Source organism: Podarcis muralis, chromosome 1, assembly GCF_964188315.1.
Source record: "Podarcis muralis chromosome 1, rPodMur119.hap1.1, whole genome shotgun sequence".
Lineage (NCBI taxonomy): Eukaryota > Metazoa > Chordata > Lepidosauria > Squamata > Lacertidae > Podarcis > Podarcis muralis.
Genome location: NC_135655.1, coordinates 133263660 through 133284442, shown reverse-complemented (window position 1 = coordinate 133284442; position 20783 = coordinate 133263660). Strand labels below are relative to the sequence as shown.

Here is a 20783-nt window from a genome sequence, read left to right as displayed (position 1 = left end):
TGTTGATGCAGCCTAGAATAGCAGTGGCTCTTTTTGCTTCTGCATCACACTGTGGACTCATGTTAAGCTTGTGGTCCACCAGGAGCCCTAGATCCTTTTCACAAGTACTGCTAGTAAGCCAGGTGTCACCGTCCCCCATCCTATATTTATGCATCTGTTTTACACAAAGTGTGTCTGGGGTGGGGTGGGGGGGTGTAATCATACTAGCAGAGAACTCTTGGCTTGGTGGGGGAGGTCTTCTTTTGTAGACATGGGTAAAAGATAGCACAACTACTGTAAAAATAATAAGCTGGTATAATTAAATTCCGAAATAAATATGCTCTGGGAATGGTGGTATGTTAGACTGAGCTGCAAGCAAATAGTACAGTGAGCCTGAACAGAGGTGCATACAGGCCTCCCACAGTCAACTGAGGAAAGCTTGAGAGCCCTTTCCTTCCAAAACGTTCTAATATCAGGACAGCATGCTCCGGGTTTGTGTAGCCAGCCAAGAGTCAGGACACCTGAGCCGTTGAACAATATGGGATAGAGGCAGAGGCGATGCTGAGCAGGGGGAGGAAGGGAAGGGAAATGGCAAGGCTGTTTTTATTGAAACTCTCTTATTTTAGGATCCAAGCCCAATTTTGGGTAGGTTGCTCCTCCATCAGCCGCCCCCCTCATATTGTTCAGAAAGGTCCTTTAAAAGGTAAAGGTAAAGGTACCCCTGCCCATACGGGCCAGTCTTGACAGACTCTAGGGTTGTGCGCCCATCTCACTCAAGAGGCCGGGGGCCAGCGCTGTCCGGAGACACTTCTGGGTCACGTGGCCAGCGTGACAAGCTGCTCTGGCGAGCCAGAGCACGGAAACGCCGTTTACCTTCCCGCTAGTAAGCGGTCCCTATTTATCTACTTGCACCCGGGGGTGCTTTCGAACTGCTAGGTTGGCAGGCGCTGGGACCAAACAACGGGAGCGCACCCCGCTGCGGGGATTTGAACCACCGACCTTTCGATCGGCAAGCCCTAGGCGCTGAGGCTTTTACCCACAGCGCCACCCGCGTCCCTAGAAAGGTCCTTTACTCCCCAGAAAAGCTTTTCAAGACTTAAAAGTTTTGTTGAAAGAGGAGGGTCTTCGGTAGGTGCCAACATGCCCCCAATGGCATGACAGATAAAATACTGGAAGAGTAAAATGTACTGACTTTTTCTCAGTCTCAGGAATATAATTCCACGTGTTAAAGATATACAGAATCATTTAGAGTTGTGGTGGGGAACCTGGGGCCCTCTAAACATTGCTGGACTACGACTCCCATTGGTTAGGCTGTTGGGGATGATGGGAGTTGGAGTCTAGCAACATCTGAAAGGCCACCGGTTCCCTATCTCTGGTTTTGAGGCAACGGATACTATTTCAGAGAAGGAGACAATATTTACTTTCTGTATGTGAAATGAACATGTTGAGCAGAAATAGTGGCAGCCCTGCAGCTTGAAATGGAGGCAGTGCAACTGCCAATCTCTTCTCTAACTCAACAGTTCTTCTGAGTACAATATAGTTAATTTCTGTTGGCAATCACAGGCAATTACTGTATATTAACCGTAGTAGTTGCACGTAGCCCCTAAGATTTCACATACTAGGGAGACCCCTCTAACATACCCAGTGCTTCTTTTCTGGTTGCTATGCAGGGGTACGCATCCCCCTAAACATTTTGTGAATCTTTGTACTTCTGTCCATTTACTGTATTTATTTTTCCTGATTTGAACTATAAAATAGTGATTTTCTTGAGTCAAAATGAGAGTACCCCTAAACATTTTTTTTAAAAGAAAAAAGCACTGAACATACCTATCATAATACCAATACAGTGGTACCTCAGGTTACATACGCTTCAGGTTACAGACTCCGCTAACCCAGAAATAGTGCTTCAGGTTAAGAACTTTGCTTCAGGATGAGAACAGAAATCGTGCTCCGGCGGTGCGGCAGCAGCAGGAGGCCCCATTAGCTAAAGTGGTGCTTCAGGTTAAGAACAGTTTCAGGTTAAGTACGGACCTCCGGAACGAATTAAGTACTTAACCCGAGGTACCACTGTATTAGTACCTGAGACCTCCCTACTGTATGCTTAGTAATCACTTATCCAACACTGGCTTGAAAGGCAAGAAGGTTTTGCTAAAAGTGACACTAGAGCATCATACCGTAGTTGTCTGTTGTCAAAGGGGCAAATGGAGCTTTAGCAGCTTGTGAAATGAGAGCCTGCATGCTATGCTACCTAAACTTTTTTTTTGGGGGGGGTGGTGTTTACCTGCATGTCAGAGGCAAAATGCATCTCCCTCACTCCAACATTTTCTAGAGACCCCAAGGAAGAAGTTGAGCCTTTATAACTTTTATAAACAAGGCAATCCCCAAAAGCAACAATAGTGATAAAAAATGGACAATTATTTACTGCTGGGACAGATTCCAGGAAATGGGGTGTATCCCTGGCAAACAGGGAGAGTTGGATTGCGTGAGTAGAAGGAACAGTTAAATTATTCAAAATGAACTAAAAATCCAGCCAAAGTTATGGACATCATAGATGATAAATCAGACTATGCTAATTGTTTCTTCCCCCCTTTCTATTAAGAGCTTTCCTTGTTTCCTGTGGGTGGACAGGTCCCTCGGGACAAGGAAGGAAAGATGAAGTCTTAGCTGCTAAGTTTTTGTCTTTCTTGGTGTGTGTATCTGGCATTTCATGTATTGTATTTTTGCAAGTGACTTGGTTGTTCAGAATTATTCATTTGTTGCAACTGAGGAGTGTGGATTTGTTTTATTGTTTGCTGAAATGTTATTATCTTGTAATGTTATAAGCAAAAGGGATTGCTGAATTTTGTTAAACTTGTTTCTGGTTATATTGTGATTTGTTACAGAATGGCACTGTGATTTTGCTGTGCGTGTTGTCACATTTCTGCATCAGTTTGCTAACGTTTTTAAGCAATGAAAATTATTTAGCATTTTAGTGTGCATTTCTCACAATACACACATTTTTTATGCAATTTTCTCTAGCATAACACATTTTGAAAGCTATTTTCACATTTTGTGCATAATTTCCCATAATATACACATTTTTATTCACATATTTGGTTGCAGAACTGCATTGCAAAATTTGAAGATGTGTGGATTTCAAAGAAAGCTGCGTTTCTGTTGATGTATTGTACCTAATACAAATCTTAAAATGAGAATTCCCCCCTCAAATAATTCATATACAGTGGTACCTCGGGTTACATACGCTTCAGGTTACATACGCTTCAAGTTACAGACTCTGCTAACCCAGAAATAATGCTTCAGGTTAAGAACTTTGCTTCAGGATAAGAACAGAAATCGGGCTCTGGCGGCACGGCAGCAGCAGGAGGTCCCATTAGCTAAAGTGGTGCTTCAGGTTAAGAACAGTTTCAGGTTAAGAACGGACCTCCGGAACGAATTAAGTACTTAACCCAAGGTACCACTGTATTATTTGCAAGTAATTTATACATTTCAAAAGTATGATTTCTCTGTCCTGTTCCATAATTTTTACAACTGTCTAAGTTTCAGTCTTTTGCAACTTCTTTGACTCAAAATCCAGTCCAAATGGCTTGTACTGTATTATCTACAAATTACTGCTCATCTCAGCATAGCCTACAATTTTTGCTTTTTGATGTTCCAATTCACAATAGAGCTGTTCATTTACATGGACCAATATTTGTGGAAAAAATGCTGCTCAATTTTATGCAGATATTTTTGTTTTGCTGTTCATTAATTCATAATACTTCTTAATGTGTACTGTGGCCTCCTGGCTCCCATGAGGACCCAGAGGCATAAACTGGAGGTACATTCATGTACATCTGAATGTGAATAACACCCGGTCTCTCTGCATTACTGTTCAGTTTTACATTCAAATGTGCCTCTCCACATTTTGGTGCATGTGACTAAAGCCAGACTGGAGGCAACTGTCTCTGCAGTTGTTTCCTGCAATGGCAAGTTTTAAAAACAAGCTTTTGTGTGATTTCACCCTTAATAGCAATGCTAAACCCTTCCATTTCTCCAGTCAACCACCATTAAATTAACATTCCCCATTCCATTTTCTGTGCTAAAATAGCCTGGGCAAGTGAAGAGAAAGGAGGTGGGGAATATATCCCCGTGCAAATCAATTGCCTAGAATAATATAATAGGCTCTTGGAAGATGGTGAAAATCATTTTATTATCCAAAAGTTATTCCAGATTCTAGTTGTGTAAAATACAATCAGGTTCTGTTCCAAGACCCTCAGAAGGAGAGCTCCTGGCTAGCCTGGTCAACCTATGCCAAATACGATCACCCGTTGTTGTTGTTGTTGCATTGCCTTTCTCAAAGTGAATTACAAGCATATACTACAAACAGCTAGGTAAAGGGGACCCCTGACCATTAGGTCCAGTCGTGACCGACTCTGGGGTTGTGGCGCTCATCTCGCTTTATTGTACGAGGGAGCTGGCGTACAGCTTCCGGGTCATGTGGTCAGCATGACTAAGCCGCTTCTGGCGAACCAGAGCAGCGCACGGAAATGCCGTTTACCTTCCCACCAGAGCAGTACCTATTGATCTACTTGCACTTTGAGGTGCTTTCAAACTGCTAGGTTGGCAGGAGCAGGGACCGAGGAACGGGAGCTCACCCCGTCGCAGGGATTCAAACCGCGGGCCTTCTGATTGGCAAGTCCTAGGCTCTGTGGTTTAACCCACAGCGCCACCCGTGTCCCTTTCAAACAGCTAGAGACAGGTTTAAAGGCAATTGTTTGGAATGATTAGCTGACAGCTCAACATGGTTTGCTGCACAAACTCCTTGCAGCACAATCCTAAGTGCCTGTGAAGCTTCTCTATGGGTTCCCTGGGACTCCTTCCCCTTTCGCTGTGTTTAGGCGGAGCAAGCGAAAGTCGTTTACAAATGACGAAACTCCTACTCATGCCAGCTGGAGGAGGATCAAATCCCGACATACTATTATTGACTTGAGGGAATGCCTTCTACAAAATACTGAGATTTATCTGTTCAGATCTGCTGGCATGGCTTTAGCGCAGTGGGAATTGAAGACGCTTGGGGGAAATAGTTCAATGGCTGGTAAAATATTCCTGCATAAAGAAGACATCATAATCCCATAACATTTTAGGATATAAGGAACTGCTAGTTGAGAACTAGTGGAAATCACAGATGTTGATACCCATGGCTATGAATCTGGACTAGTGCTTTTGCAAGGATATTTGTTTTTGTTTTAAAAGCCATGTGGGATAACATTGAACGAAGTAAGCTTGATTGTAATATTCTTTCAAGATCAAATCGATATTATTTTGTCATGGGGCTCCTAAAAGCTGTGGGGCCCATAGCCCAGTACCCACTTCTGCCTATTTGGTAATGTTGTGCCTTCAAGTTCAGATTTTCAAATATTAAGACTTTCATATCCATTGAAGTTATTGTATGAGTTTCCAGAGTAAAACCCAACACACAAACTTTTTTCTTTCAGTGTGGATATGCAAATTAAATCATTTGGAATAAATTATTTGCAATTCTTGAGGGCCGTATACAGATATATTAAGTTACACAGAACATGGGTAAAAACTTTTAAAAATTAGAAGAAATTCAAGACCTGGTATCAAGTTGGTTTCAGTATCATCAAGTAAATGAGCTATTTAAGAAGGTTGGGTTAAATGGTTTTATGGAAGAAAGATCTGACTTAAAAATGGGGCTGTTTGAGAGTAATGAAAAACTGATTTCTAAAATTTATAAAATCACTAGAATAAAGATGAAATCTTTAAGTCAACAATGATATAATGGGCTAAATAATAATAATAATAATTTATTATTTGTACCCCGCCCATCTGGCTGGGTTTCCCCATCCACTCTGGGCGGCTTCCATAGAAACCAAAAATACACTAAAATATCACACATTAAAAACTTCCCTAAAGACTTATTGATAACTTCTTGGGAGAAGTTATGGGGAAATGATATAAAATTTACTGCTTGTTATACACTTAAAGAAAACTTAAAATGATGTACAGGTAGTATTTAACGTCAAATAACCTGGCTAAGATGTATAAAAGTGTGTCAAGTAAATGTTAGAAATATGAGCAGATAGATGAGTCATTCTTCCATATGTGGTGGACATATGAAAAAGCTAAAGGCTTTTTGGGAAATGATATATGATGAAATGAAGAACATCTTTATATGGGCTGTTCCCAAAAGACCAGAAGCTTTCCTTATAGGTATAATAGGGATGGAGGTTCTATAGAACAGTGTTTCCCAACCTTGTGCCTCCAGCTGTTTTTGAACTACAACTCCCATCATCCCTGACTAGCAAGACCAGTGGCAAGGGATGATGGGAATTGTAGTCCAAAAACAGCTGGAGGCACAAGGTTGGGAAACACTGCTATAGAAGATGACTAAATTATGTGTGTATGTGACAAGAGCAGCTAGAATATTATGCACAGAAATGGAAAGGAGAGACGGTTCCAGTGAAGGAGGAGGGGCTTCTGAAAGTAATGCACTATGCGGAAATGCAAAATTTATAGACGAATGGAGGCCATTTGCAGACTATTTAAAAAAATATTACAGTCACATGAAATTGCAGGCAGGATTTGAGAAAAAAACAGCGGAAGAAAAATGACAAAATATTCCGGTTCCGGTCGCAGCCTGTGTGGAAGCGCGGGAAGCCTGCTCTCGGCTTTCTGGGTTCTGCGGAGGCTTGGGGGGACGCTAGGGCGAAGCGTACCCCAAACCCTAAGGGGGGCACCCTTAGGGAAGGTTCCCCAGCAGCGTGGAAGCGGTCGCACCACCCTCCTGAGCCGGTTCGGGAGGTGTAAGAAGGACCGCGAGCGCGAATAGGGGGAATTGCCGACTCTGCAGGGCGACGCCTCAGGCTTCAGCCAGGAGGAGCGACGGACCGCCTTAAAAGAAGAACGGAACCCCCAGCGTTTTCTTTCAGGTGTTTTGTTTTCATATATTATACGTTTTTGCTTTCTACGTACAAAATGCAGTGTGCATGGTAATAGCGAAGCTGGGTGGTGCCTGGAGAGACTGGAATTGTGCTAAGGAGTCCGCTTAGTGGAGGATATAAAGTGGCGCAGACGGAAACTCGATGATATAAGGGGACTTTGGAAAGCCTGCTTGAGTAAAAATAACTTGATCTGAAGATTTAAACCTGGACAGAACTGATTTTTAAGGACTACTTGGCCCCTGGGGAGTTCTAAAGTCTGATGCAGACTGTGTTAGATGCATTGTTACTCAGGGACCATGGCGTTTAAGGACAATAACCCAACTCAAATATCTAACAATTAAATATATAATAATCAAGACGAGGAGCATCTAAGTCAAGTTGGGAAGGTGCTTTAGGAGTGCTCAGGGGCGGGACGGCGGCAGAACGAAGGGGGGGAGGACTTTAAGGTCTTGTGCTTGCTAATTACCACTCCCTCCATCTTACCCCCGGGAGGATATTGCAGGGGGATTGTAACTTTGCGTGGCCGAGACCTGGCTGCCGACTGTGGCCTCTGGAATTTGGATTTTTGGACTTTTGGATTTTGACGCCAGCCAGGACTACAACTATTAGTGAAATTTTGAGTACACGGACAATTAGTGGATTTAATGGACTAAATGGAGACTACACCTTTAAGACTTTAAGACCTTTAAGACCTTTAAGACTTTACGACTGGATTATTAAGCACCTGCCTGCGTGAAGAGGGCGGGGCAGCCTAAGCGGAGCGGAACCGGAGCTGGGCAAGGAAAGAGATCACCAGGAGCGGAGAGGGAAGTACCCATCCCACAACCTCCACCCAGCGGCTCGAACAGGGAACCTCTACTCTGGGACGTTTGAAGTGTATGTTGGGAGCATTGCCTTTTGAGTTTGTTGTTTAACTCGGCTAGAATCTTTGTTTTTCAGGTCTATTTTAGAGGGTTCCCACCACTAACTCCCACCGATTACTGACATTCCCTGTCTATAATTGCGCTTAATTGGAGGGCGGAAAGTGGAAAGAAGTTAAGACAGGGGAGCAGGAGGGGAGTGCCGGGAATGGCGGGAAAGGATGGGAAAAAAGGGGGTGGGACACCGGGAGAAAGAAAGCTGTCGCGGCAAGAGGAAATCAAAGATTTAGATAATCTGTGGGCCAAAATAAAGGAGGAATTTAGGCAAAATACATTGTATATGGAAAATAAACTAGGAGAGGTCCAGGAGCTGATCGACAGAAAAATAGAAGGAGCAGTTGGCGAGCTCTCAACCAAAATTCAAGATCTTACCGCTAAGTCTAATATGATTGAGGAATCAAATAAAAAGCTTCAGAAAGAGATGAGGGAACAAAAAAAGGAGACATTGAAGGTAAAAGAAGAGCTGGGGGAGTTATGCATCTCTCAAGATAAGATCTGGGACAATTTAGCCATGGCAGACATGCGGCTAAAGCAGCTCCATCTTAAATTCAGGGGAGTAGCAGAGGACAAAAACGAGGATATAAGAGGGAAGATGATAAAGGAACTCTCTAAATGGCTAGGCATAAGTGAGGAAGAGATGGCATCTTCCGTAGTAAGTGTATACAGAATGAATAGGCCTAAACATGTAAACGTGAGTAAATTCCTGGGGGACTGTCTGGTGATCTTTAGTTCCTTGGAAATGAAAAATTTAGTCCTGAGAAAGAGTTATAATAACAGACTAAGAATTGGTGGAAGGCCTATTATCATCTACAAGGAAATACCAGTCAGGCTACTCCGGAAAAGAGAGGGTTATAAACAAGTGGCAGCAGCTCTGAGGAGGAACGGGGTTCCATTCCGATGGGAGTTCCCGGAAGGGATTAGTTTTTTTTATAAGGAGAAAAAGTTCAGATTATTGGAGGTGCAAGAGGCGGATAAGTTTTTGAGAAGATACGAAAAAGAATTGGGTAAAGTAGAGATCAGAACAAGGAGCAGGGGGGAGGAAGAGGAAGGAGATTTAAGGAGCCGGTTAGATGAGGGGAGAAGAGCTGGAGAGGAGGTAGAAGAATCAGATGAAGATAAGGATGAGGCCGTAGTGGGAAGGGATACGGCAGAAGAGGGGGAGCCTCTAGGAAGCCAAGGCGACAGGCCATAGTTTGTGATCCTGGTTAAAGGTTTAGAAGCGGACAAAGGTAAACAATTACACACACATTAAAACTTTTATCATGGAATGTTAATGGGCTGAACGAGAAGGTCAAAAGGAATAAAATTGAGAAAGTTGTGAAAAATAAGAAGTATGATGTAATCTGTTTTCAGGAAACCCATATTGCTAAGAAACACAAACATATATTGGTGAATAAAAAGTTAGGAGTCGATTTTATTAATTCAGATATAAAAAAAAAAAGGGGAGTGGTAATATATGTTAAAGAGAAGTGGGAACCAATTTTGACCTGTAAAGATGAGGAAGGAAGAATCCTGGGGATCCAACTAAATTTCCGAGGGGAAAAAATCAATATCGTGACGGTTTATGCCCCAAACTCAAACAGAGCAGAGTTTTTTGAGAAACTGGAAAGTATGTTGTTAGAGTTGGAAGCGCATAAATTAATCCTGCTCGGGGACATGAACGGTGTCCCGATGCCGGAGTGGGATAGGAGCGAGAAGAAGGGGAAATTGGACAGGGGGAAATTACCGAAGTCTTTTAATGACATGGAAGGGAATTTAGACCTAGTTGACATATGGAGACATAAAAACTCCACCTCTAAACAGTTCACGCACTATTCCGAACCCCATCAGAGCTGGAGCAGAATTGACCAGATCTGGTTAACAAGATTACTTACTACAAGGGTAAAAAAATGTGAGATCCTGCCCAGGACGGTATCTGACCATTGTGCCCTAGACATGGAAATAAAAAGTGAACTGAAGAGACAGTACAGGTGGAGGATGTGTGAGAACCTATTTGATAATGAAGAGGTGAGAGAAAGAATTAAAGGTGCATTAAAAGAATATCTAGAGCTAAATCTGAATAAAGAAACCCCCATAGATATAGTCTGGGACGCCAGCAAGGCGGTCCTGAGGGGCCTCCTAATACAACAAAACAATTACAGGAGAAAGGTAAGGGAAAGTAAGAAAGAGGACATCCTGGCCCAACTGAGAGATTATGAGAGAAAGCTGGTCATAAATCCAACAGATCCTGACGCTATCCGGGTTATTAAGGTCCTCCAGTCTCAATATTCTGCAATATTAAACCAAGAGATAGAGTGGAAAATTAAATTTACAAAACAGAGATATTTCGAGTCTGCAAATAAAATGGGGAAGTTACTTGCCTGGCAGTTAAGAAAAAGAAAGAAACAGAATGTGATAAATAAATTAATAGTGGAGGATAACATCATAGAAGACCCAGAGGAAATAGAGAATAGATTTACTCAATTTTTTGAAAAGTTGTATGAAAGAGGAAGTGAAAACAGTATAGAAATCAAGAACTATCTGGATAGAAACGAAGGGAAATATATCTCAGAGGAGGATAAAGTGCAACTGAATAAAGAGATTACAGTAAACGAGATCAAGGAGGCTATCAGCAGGATGAAGATTGGGAAAGCCCCCGGGCCAGATGGCTTGACTATAAAATATTATAAAACATTAGAAGAACATCTAGTCCCCGTGCTCAAAGATGTATTTAATAATATTTTTCAGGGAGGGAAGATTCCAGCCTCGTGGAAAATGGCATATATAACCTTGATCCCAAAAACTGAGAAAGACAAAACAGATATGAAAAATTATAGACCGATCTCGTTGCTTAATAACGATTATAAAATCTTTGCTAACATAATGGCTGCCAGACTCAAGAAACTTTTAACGAAGTATATACACAAGGACCAAGTGGGATTTCTCCCTAATAGACATCAGAGAGAAAATGTCCGCCACATCTTAAATATCATTGAGTACCTAGATATGAGAATAGATGTCCCGGCTGCACTGATTTTTATAGATGCCGAAAAGGCATTTGACAACGTTTCATGGGAATTTTTATCACAATGCTTGGAGGCGGCGGGTATTGAAGGTCCCTATATGAAAAGCATCAGGGCAATCTATTCAGAACAACAGGCCAGGCTGATTATAAACGACAACCTGACAAAGTCCTTCAAGATTGAGAAGGGCACCAGGCAGGGCTGCCCATTGTCCCCCCTACTGTTTATTATGGTTCTAGAAATAATCGCGAACAGATTAAGAGAGGCAGATGATGTGAGGGGGATAAGAATTGGGAAGAAAGAATTCAAGCTCAAGGCCTATGCCGATGACCTGGTCGTGTCCGTAGAGAGTCCAGTGGACAGTGCAAGTAGGGTTGTAGAACTGTTGGAGGACTTTGGCAGACTGTCGGGTTTTAAATTAAATAGGAATAAAACAAAAAGCCTAGTAAAAAACATGACTGAACAGGACAAAATACAATTGGAAGAAAAGACAGGTATTAAAATTGTGAATAAGGTTAAATATCTAGGAATCTGGCTTTCACCAAAAAATATAAATTTAATTGAGGATAATTATAGTAAGGTCTGGCAGGATATCAAAAAGGATATAGACACTTGGCATAGATTGAAACTTTCATGGACGGGGAGGATGTCTGCAATTAAGATGTGCATCTTGCCAAGACTGTTATTCATGTTTCAAAACATCCCGATAATTAAAGGTACCTCCCTCTTTAAGAACTGGCAAAAAACCCTGTCCAGGTTTATCTGGCAGGGAAAGAAAGCCAGAATTAAGTTTAAATATCTAACAGACTCAAGAGACAGGTTTGGATTCGCGGTCCCGAACATCAGGCTCTATTATGAAGCAGCCTGTTTGTGTTGGCTAAAGGAGTGGGCCACCCTCAGAAATACAGACCTTTTGGATTTGGAGGGATTTAATATTAGATTCGGGTGGCACGCCTATCTCTGGCAAGAAAAAGGGGAGATTCACAGAGGCTTTTCCAGTCATATAATTAGAGGCCCACTACTAGAAGTGTGGAAGAGGTATAGAAATCTGATTGAAAGAGGTATTCCATGGTGGCTCTCCCCAACGGAAATAACTGAAATAAAGAAAATTAATATGAATGAGGAAAGATACACATATGAGGACCTTCTGGTGAAGACTGAGGAAGGATGGAAGTTGAAGCCCTATGAGGAATTGAAAAATAAAATAAAAGAATGGTTACGTTTTCACCAGATCAATGCCTTATGGGGGGAACATAAGAGAGTGGGGATGAGTGAGAAAAAATCAAGGTATCAGGTAGAAATTCTGGAAAGCAATGACAAAATCCTGTCGAAAATGTATAAACAATTATTAGAGTGGGACACCAAAGAAGATCTGGTGAAGGGAGCGATGTTAAAATGGGAAAAAGATCTTGGTTATAATATAGAGTATAATAAGTGGCAGACACTCTGGATGAAAGGTGTAAAATTCACAGCCTGTGTAGCCCTTCGTGAAAACCTAGAGAAAATGGCATATCGCTGGTATTTAACTCCGGCAAAGCTAGCAAAGATGTATAAAAGTGTGGATAATATATGTTGGAGATGCAGGGACAAGGTCGGGACTTTTTTTCATACTTGGTGGACTTGCGAAATAGTGAAGGAATTCTGGACACAAATCTACGAGGAACTGAAAAAAATTTTGAAGTATAATTTTCCCAAGAATCCCGAGCTGTTTCTGTTAGGCATGATTGGAAAAGAAATAAAGAGAATAGATCAAACCTTTGTTCAGTATGCTATGGCCGCGGCAAGAATCCAAATCGCCCAAAAATGGAAAACCCCGGACCTACCCACAATCGGAGATTGGCAAATAAGGCTATATCAATATATTGAATTAGCGAGATTAACACGGAAAATAAGTCCAAACAATACAGTTAAACATAAAGATGAATGGGACAAATTTTTAATTTATTTTGAGTCGATCCAGGGAATAAATAATTTATCAGTAGACGATAATTAATATCATCGAAGTAGACTGTTTTAGAAATACTGTAGAAATAATATAAGAATTGATAATTCCAAGACTAAGCTGGACTGAAGTTTTTGTTATTCGTAACTGTATATGTCTTGTTTGTTTCTTCTATTTTTTGTTTCTGTTTTTCTTTTTCTTTTTTCTTTATTTGTATATGTATATGTTTGTAACATGTATTTGTATACGTATATGTATATGTCTGTAATATGTAAACTGTGTATTTCTTCGTAAATAAAGCAAAAAAAAAATAAAAAATATTACAGTCACATGAAATTGCAGGCAGGATTTGAGAAAAAAACAGCGGAAGAAAAATGACAAAATAACTATAATAGAGAAACTTTTTGTAATAGATAAAGGTATAATGCATCAGAATAAAAACACCGAGGAGGCGAGGGTGGGAAGTCAACTTATGAAACAATGTAATTATCTGATTAAAAAATGATTGTGAAAATGTTTGAAATAATAATAAAGTGTGTGTGTGTGTGTGTAAATCTCATGAACAAATGACTAAAAATAGAATTCTAAACAAATCCAGAAGACCATTTATTGTTGTGTAAAAAGTTTTCCATCTAATCAGAAAATACTTGTTTGTATTGGCAGAAAACCATGAAGCACCTTCTTCTTTTATAACGTTCTGAGAAGTGAACACGCGTAGCTCTTCCCTTTCAACAGGGAAGGAAATGGTTCCATTTAGTGTTTTACTTTAAGACGTGACTGAGAAAAGTAAGTGAGCCTAACATTTCTTGCTCAAGAGGTTTCTAGGCACCCCTTTTCTTTGAACCCCAATTCAAAATGCCTAGGTGCAATCCAGACTGGAAATCAATAATACTTATTGATTTCAGTTGCTGTGGAGATGATGCCCTGAGTAATTAAAGCAAAAGTCTGTTCATATCTGAAGAAATAGAACTTCACGTACACTATTTCAAGCCAAGAATATCTAACTTAGTTTATAAATTGTTTAGAAACTTAAATAGATATTGAAGTAGGTAATGATGTAATGCATACTAATGTTTGTTAATACCTATTCAGAAAATTTCATTTTAGAAGTTTATAAATATATAATTATATGAACTAAAATGAATATTTTAAAAATATAACTGCATGAACTACCGTATTTTTTGCTCTATAAGACTCACTTTTTCCCTCCTAAAAAGTAAGGGGAAATGTGTGTGTGCCTTATGGTGCGAATGCAGGCTGCGCAGCTATCCCAGAAGCCAGAACAGCAAGAGGGATTGCTGCTTTCGCTGTGCAGTGATCCCTCTTGTTGTTCTGGCTTCTGAGATTCAGAATTTTTTTTTCTTGTTTTCTTGTTTTCATCCTCCAAAAGCATCTTATGGTCTGGTGCGTCTTATAGAGCGAAAAATACGGTAAATTAATGGATTTATGAAAGATTTTCTTAAAGATAAGCGGGGTGGGGGAGGAACAGAATATATTTTTAGATATTGGTTATAGACTCTGTCCTGCATTTCCCCAAACCCCCCTCTACATACAAGACATGAAGACTATAGATCAACAATATTTTGTTAATTGTATATTGAAATTATTTATAAACTTAAAATATTAGTATATTGAACAAACTTGGAGATTACCTTTTGCTCAGCACCAATATAACCAATGAAGAAACTAGTTGACTCCTTCACAATTATTAACTGAGATTTCAAATGGGAATGCCTGTGCTGAAGGGTAGTCAAAATCCACATAGTGCTGTGTAGTTAACCTAGCATGTAAATAACAGTACTGTTTTACCTTACTCTCTTTATTCTTCAACATGTCCTCATTTTAACAGCATCCACACTTAGCAAAACAACAAGATTGTGTTAATGTTAAACACGGCCCTATACATTTTTCGTTAAAAGTAAGTTTTATAGAGTTCAGTGTAACTTACTCGCAAGTAACTATGTACTGGGTTATGTGTCACTGATTTTAAATGAGTGCTGAACTCTTCTATTTAAATCCTCAGGAATTAAATGCATCTGAGCAATATACATAAATCCTCTTAAAATTGTGAAGTGTTATTGATTCTCTTACATAGCAGTAAAGACTAGGAAACAAAGGGAAAAACTGGGTGATGGGTTTGGGGTGATGGACTGGTGATTTGCAAAATTCAGATTTGCAAAAATGCAGTTCCACTACTCAAGTACAGACTTGGTTATGTTATCCTAAAAGCTTCCTTGAATAGTGTGGCAATGTGGGGAAATGTGTGATAATGGAATACTTTTGCTGTACTCAGCAGTTGGCAGCTTTGAAGCTAAGTGGTACCCCCTTCCTCATCATTACCATCCCACTTATCACAGTTCAGTTTTTAAAAGACTTCTCTGGGTTTTGTGTTGGCAGAAGCAAGTCTCCATTCATCTATGAGACAGAGGAACCCCGGCTGGATCAATCCTCAGGTTTACTTTGGTGTATTTTTCTCAAGAGACTGATTGTTGGGACAAAGAACTCTGTTTACTATTTTGAATCATGGTGGAGTGGGGTGTGAAGGGGACCCATCACCATCGGCTAACCTATTGGATCTTACCAAGATTTTGCTTTGTACTAGTTTCCAAATTGCATATTTTATTTTGGGACTTTCTCCTTTCAACTCAGCTTTTAACTTGGATGGGCAACTATTAGGTATCTGTTAGGTGTGAAGGCCATGGTCTGCCTCTACGGTGTGAGGCAGTGTGCCTCTGAATACCAGCTGAGGAGAGGGCTGTTGCTTGCAGGCTTTCCCCGTGGAAATCTGGTTGGGCACTGTGAGAGCAGGATGGGCCTGATCCAAGAGACTTCTTCTTAAGAATTATTGCAGCAAAATGCAAAACTTCAGAATTCCAACAAGGAGAGCTTTTAACAATGCCCAGTTATTGTTCTCACACTGTAAACCACATAATTCCCCATGCTTCAAATGGTGCATTCGCCCATCTTCTGTCATGTCAATTTTCACTCACATTTTACAGGACAAGGAGTAAGAGGCACACTGAACTGTTAAACCTGTTCTACATTAAGTGAAGAGAAGATTCACAGTATGAGAATGTGCAAGCTAAAGGAACAAGTCCGGTGGTATCAATTAACTTCAGATGTACAGTGAGCCAATCTGCACATATCAGACATTAATGTGCCATCTGAAAGAAATACAGTGGTACCTCAGGTTAAGTACTTAATTCGTTCCGGAGGTCCGTTCTTAACCTGAAGCACCACTTTAGCTAATGGGGCCTCCTGCTGCTGCCGCGCCACCAGAGCACGATTTCTGTTCTCATCCTGAAGCAAAGTTCTTAACCTGAAGCACTATTTCTGGGTTAGCAGAGTCTGTAACCTGAAGCTATGTAACCTGAAGCGTATGTAACCTGAAGCGTATGTAACCTGAAGTGTATGTAACCTGAGGTACCACTGTACAGTATATCAGTTATAACAAAAATTCATTAGACACCAACATTTGGAAGCTTCCAAATGGGTGCTTCTTGTGGGATGGTTGCTTCTCATATATGCAGGTGGGTTGGGGGGGGGGAGGGGGCAGCATTCGCATGATGATGCCAACCTGTCCCTGCTCTGTCCCTGCAATTTAATCTGGATTCATCCCTTCTGGGGGGAAACCCAGAATAGAATATCACCACCACAACTATCGTCAATGACCAGTTTGCAATATCTTAATGACCCATTTGCAAATTATGCCCCCTTCTAGAAGTACCTTTTCTGTTGATAACATGAAAATAGATAGGGTAATTACGTAGTATAATTGGAGCATATATTCCTACAGAAGAATTCTACTTTGGCCTTTCCATGTTTGATTTCTACAAATGTGTGGGGCTTCCATTGTCATTTGCTTTATATCTTTTTTATACAAGTGCCCTGTTTTGTCATAATCTGGGTCTGGAGCAAAGAACAACATATTATTAAAAGTAATATTTAAGAATAATAAGCTAAAATAACAGTTATTGTGTTGCTACTTAATCTCTAGAAACTGTTATCAGCACTGCATCCCCTTACTTCCTTAGCATTGACCTGCACATTCTTGTTCCACCAAAAAGCTCTTACGTTGCTTCTCAAACATGGCAGGTCCTCTAGAAGGTAATTTGTACTAATGTAAAAGCTAGTGTTGTGAGGTGGAATTCTAGCTTATCACTCTCTGTCCTGATCATTTGTGCTCATTTTATTTGTTCAGACCATAAATTAGGTTTGAATAATACTCAAAATTTAAATTTAAATTTCTCTACAAATGCCACAGGCTAGAGGTGAGTATATGTAAAAATGCTTCTGAAAAAAATGTTTGGAAAAGAATAATTTTTATCTGAGGCATGATGCGTTACCTACAGAAGTCCCATACTGTTACTTCACTTTTGGTATTTTTACACTCAGGAAAACATGTTAATTTTATAAACTAAAAACAGTTTTTAAAATGTGAAGATGAAATACACATTCTGTCTCTTAACATGTTTTCAAATGTACATGTCTAAAGAATGGCATGGAGGAGATTAACAAATGAAGGCTTCTATAATTTACTTCCTCTGGACTAGTACAGTTAGATTTAATAGGACTTCTTCGGAGTAAAAAGTTGTGGATTGTAGCCAAAGAACTGCTAAGTAATTGCAGACATAGTGAATTTATTGTTCCTATGACTGAATAATTAAAGCACTGTCTAAACTCTAGCAAACTATGTGTCTGAGACATTTTACATCTGCTTTGGGCAAAGGCAGCAGAATATTCCCACAAAGCGGGAAGACACCCCCACCCCACCCCGGCCCTCCTTATTTGGGCTTTACAAGTCATATTTATAAATGGGAAGCCAATGGATTTTGTTTCACTTTTTACATGTATCTTTGCAGCTGATACTAAAGCAAAGCCACACAAAACTAGTCCTAATTAATGTATACTTTTTATGATATAAAGTACCCAGGGCAATGAGGTGGAGACATAGTTTCACTTAATTATTACTTATGCATCCACTTGTATATTTAATGAACAAGTCGGTTTAAAGAAATGTATTCATTTTTTCTTCTAAATACAAATAAAGCATGAGCATTCATTTCCAAAAAGGTTTACAATGGTGCATTTTTAAATTTTCTCTGTAATGACTGATGCCTGTGCATCTGTATAGTGTGGCCTTAGTTGAGATCGTAGGCTGCCAGTTGCATTCTGGTCTTTACCTGAAAATCTTATAAGCAGGAAACCTAAAAATATTGTTGTCTTCAAATAATGAATGTATCTTTCCCCACATTTTCTGCACTCTACAAATTATACGTGTCATTATAGGTTTACAGTCTGCATTTATATCTTTATAGTATTTTCTGCAAAATAGCTTTGCTATTGTTGTCCATTGGTGTTTCAGTGGGTGTCCACAAGGTACGAAGTATTCTACATATTTCATGTGTGCATTAGGACATATAAAATAATGTTGTGATTTACATAGCTGAGGGAAAGTGTAAACATTGTTCTGAAACAATGTAAAGTTATGAAGTGCTCAGATAATGTTCATCTCTCTCTCTCTCTCTCTCTCTCTCTCTCTCTCTCTCTCTCTCTCTCTCTCTCAAAATGCCTAAAATATTCCACCCCTGAAAAAAAATGAAATAAGAAAGGATTATTTTGTCTTGTAATAGATCGGGGGTGGGGGGTGGAATGAGCCTTGGGGGCTGCATTTAAGGCAGCAGGCTGGACTAGGACCCAGATCTTCAAGTAAGTGACATTAAGTTGTGGTCAAGAGAAGCGAACTGAACCAGAAGCTGGCGAAAAAGGCTGGTTCTGTGTTTACTTTGAATATGCAGTGCGGGGGGGGGGGGCACAGCCCAGCAAAACAAATACTGAACATCTGTTTAACCTACAAAATTGTGCTACGACCAGAATGGAGTTGGTTGTTTAAAGAAGCACCAGCTCCTCACACGAGCTGAGCGTCAGTACAATCTCTCGCCCCACTTTTAAAATCCTTTGTAACAAATGCAGACCTGCAAAGTTCAGAATGAGGACCACACAGTTTTGCCACTCCTTCTGGAACCAAACCTTTTGAATAACAGCTGCATTCCATCGCTCTGTGCATGGACGTTTTTATCTGGTATGGCAAATATCACAGTTCTCTCATATAAGATGCAAAACAAATGAAAAGCGACTTGGACATGACTCTGGAGGGCCATCCGAGGGATGTTATGATTGAAAATGAATTTTCTTTTACTTTCTTTTAAGATCCTATTAGGATCAGAAGCAAATAATTCCCATGTAGTTATTGGTTTTTGAAATATTGAACCTATCTTGGAACTAAGCTTTAATCACACACAAAAACAAGTAGCCTTCCTCGCCTGCAGGATAGTATCAGACAAGCAGAGTTCTTTATGGATTTTGCCATATGAAAGCCCCGTCATTCCCAACTTACAGACTTACAGACAATAAATCTAGGCTAGGCAAATAGCAACATGCCTAAAGGCTATCAAATAATTCCAGCTGGGATTATGACTCCACATCTCCATCCAAGACCACCACATTTGCTGCGTTACTCATTTGCCATCCCCACCTCCCCAAATATTTCCAAAGTACAGCGTGCCACCTAAGCCTACAAGCTTTGCCCAGAGTAAGAAGAATGAGCCACATACCACTTTGGCAGTCATCCTTGGTTTGACCCTGACGTTGGCTAGTGTGAGGCAGACATTGACCACGCTCCTTCCATCCTCCACACAGAAAAGGCGTAGCTGAGCCGCTCGTGAGCCACATAGCTGCAGCTGGTCATCTTATTGTCCATCTCATCACTCTGCAGGACCTGGTAGAGGAAGTCTATGTACCTGGCAGCAAGCTTGAGAGTCTGGATTTTACTGAGTTTGTCGGAAGGCAGGGTGGGAATGATTTTCCTCAAGGCTGCAAAAGCTTCATTGAGGGACTGAGTCCTCTGCCTCTCTCGGACATTGGCAAGGATCCGTTGGCTTTGGAGCTCCTCGTAGGACTGTGCGCTGGGGCTTGACTTCTTCCCCCGCTTGCCTGGGTTTGGACTTCCATCTTCGCTGGATTTCTTGCTGTATCTCCTCTTCCTTCCCAGCCTCTTTGGCTGCCTCTCCAGCTCCTCTTCACTGGTCCCCAGGCTGTCCACAGGAGAAGCAGGAGGGCTAGAACTTTCTTCCATTCTTTCTGGAAGGAGGGGAGGGAGAGAGGGAAAGGAATTCTCCCCCCTCCTCAAGTGGAGGGTGTCTCTGTGTTTTTTAAAAGTGTGCTTTAAATTCCTGAGACAGAGCCTTTGGAAAAACAGGAGGGTTTTGCTGAGCAAACGTTTTCCAGGTCTCTTGAAGGGATCTAATTTCAAGGACCGGGCTGTGCAAAAATTGAGGTCTTGGAGAGAGGAAGTTATTCTAACTTTTTTGGAAACTTTAGCTGAGCTCAGTTGCTAAATAGTTGTCAGAAATGAGGGAGATGCAGGGCTGGTTCCTGATTGGACAAGCAGGCCAGTGGGAGGAAGGCATTTCCCTCAGCTAAACTTTTACAGTTTTGTGTTACACTTAGCAAAATCCTGGACATGCACCTCCAATAAGATACAACTACAACCTTCTCCCCACATCCCAAATTTTGTATGTATATATTTGTGGCTATGTCAAACCCTCCAAATTAAGCTAATCAGAAAGGAACTGTTTGTTTATTTGCTAACATGTGTCTGCAAGCCTGTAAAGAAGAATGTCAACTGAAGCTCCAAACTGTGAAATATAAGTTGAAGGTTTACTGCTCATCCACACTTCCGCTTGTCACACCGTTTTCCCACCGGAAAACCCACAGTTTACTAGTGAATCAGAACAAACATAATTCGGCTTTTCTGAGGATTGATATTTGTTTTGATTCAGCGGGAAGCAGTGGGTTTCCCCAGGTAAAGCAGGGGGACAAATAAAAAACCTCCCAGACCTGGGTCTCGAAAGCACGGGGCAAGTGGAAAATGTCCAGGAGACCTGTTTTCTAGGCACAGGACAATAGGAAGTGTAGACGGGCCCTAGCTTATTGG

The 20783-nt window shown here is 40.8% G+C and overlaps 1 protein-coding gene across 1 annotated transcript in view; it reads right to left on the bottom strand.

Moving 5' to 3' along the window:
• Nucleotides 1-20159, bottom strand: part of TWIST2 (twist family bHLH transcription factor 2) — a 33255-nt gene extending 13096 nt beyond the window's left edge. The window contains exon 1 of the mRNA XM_028704245.2: nt 19402-20159. Coding sequence (XP_028560078.2) covers nt 19440-19922 — 483 coding nt within the window. The 5' untranslated portion in view covers nt 19923-20159 and the 3' untranslated portion in view covers nt 19402-19439. The remainder of the gene's footprint in view (nt 1-19401) is intronic.
• Between the last annotated feature and the right edge of the window lie 624 nt (nt 20160-20783).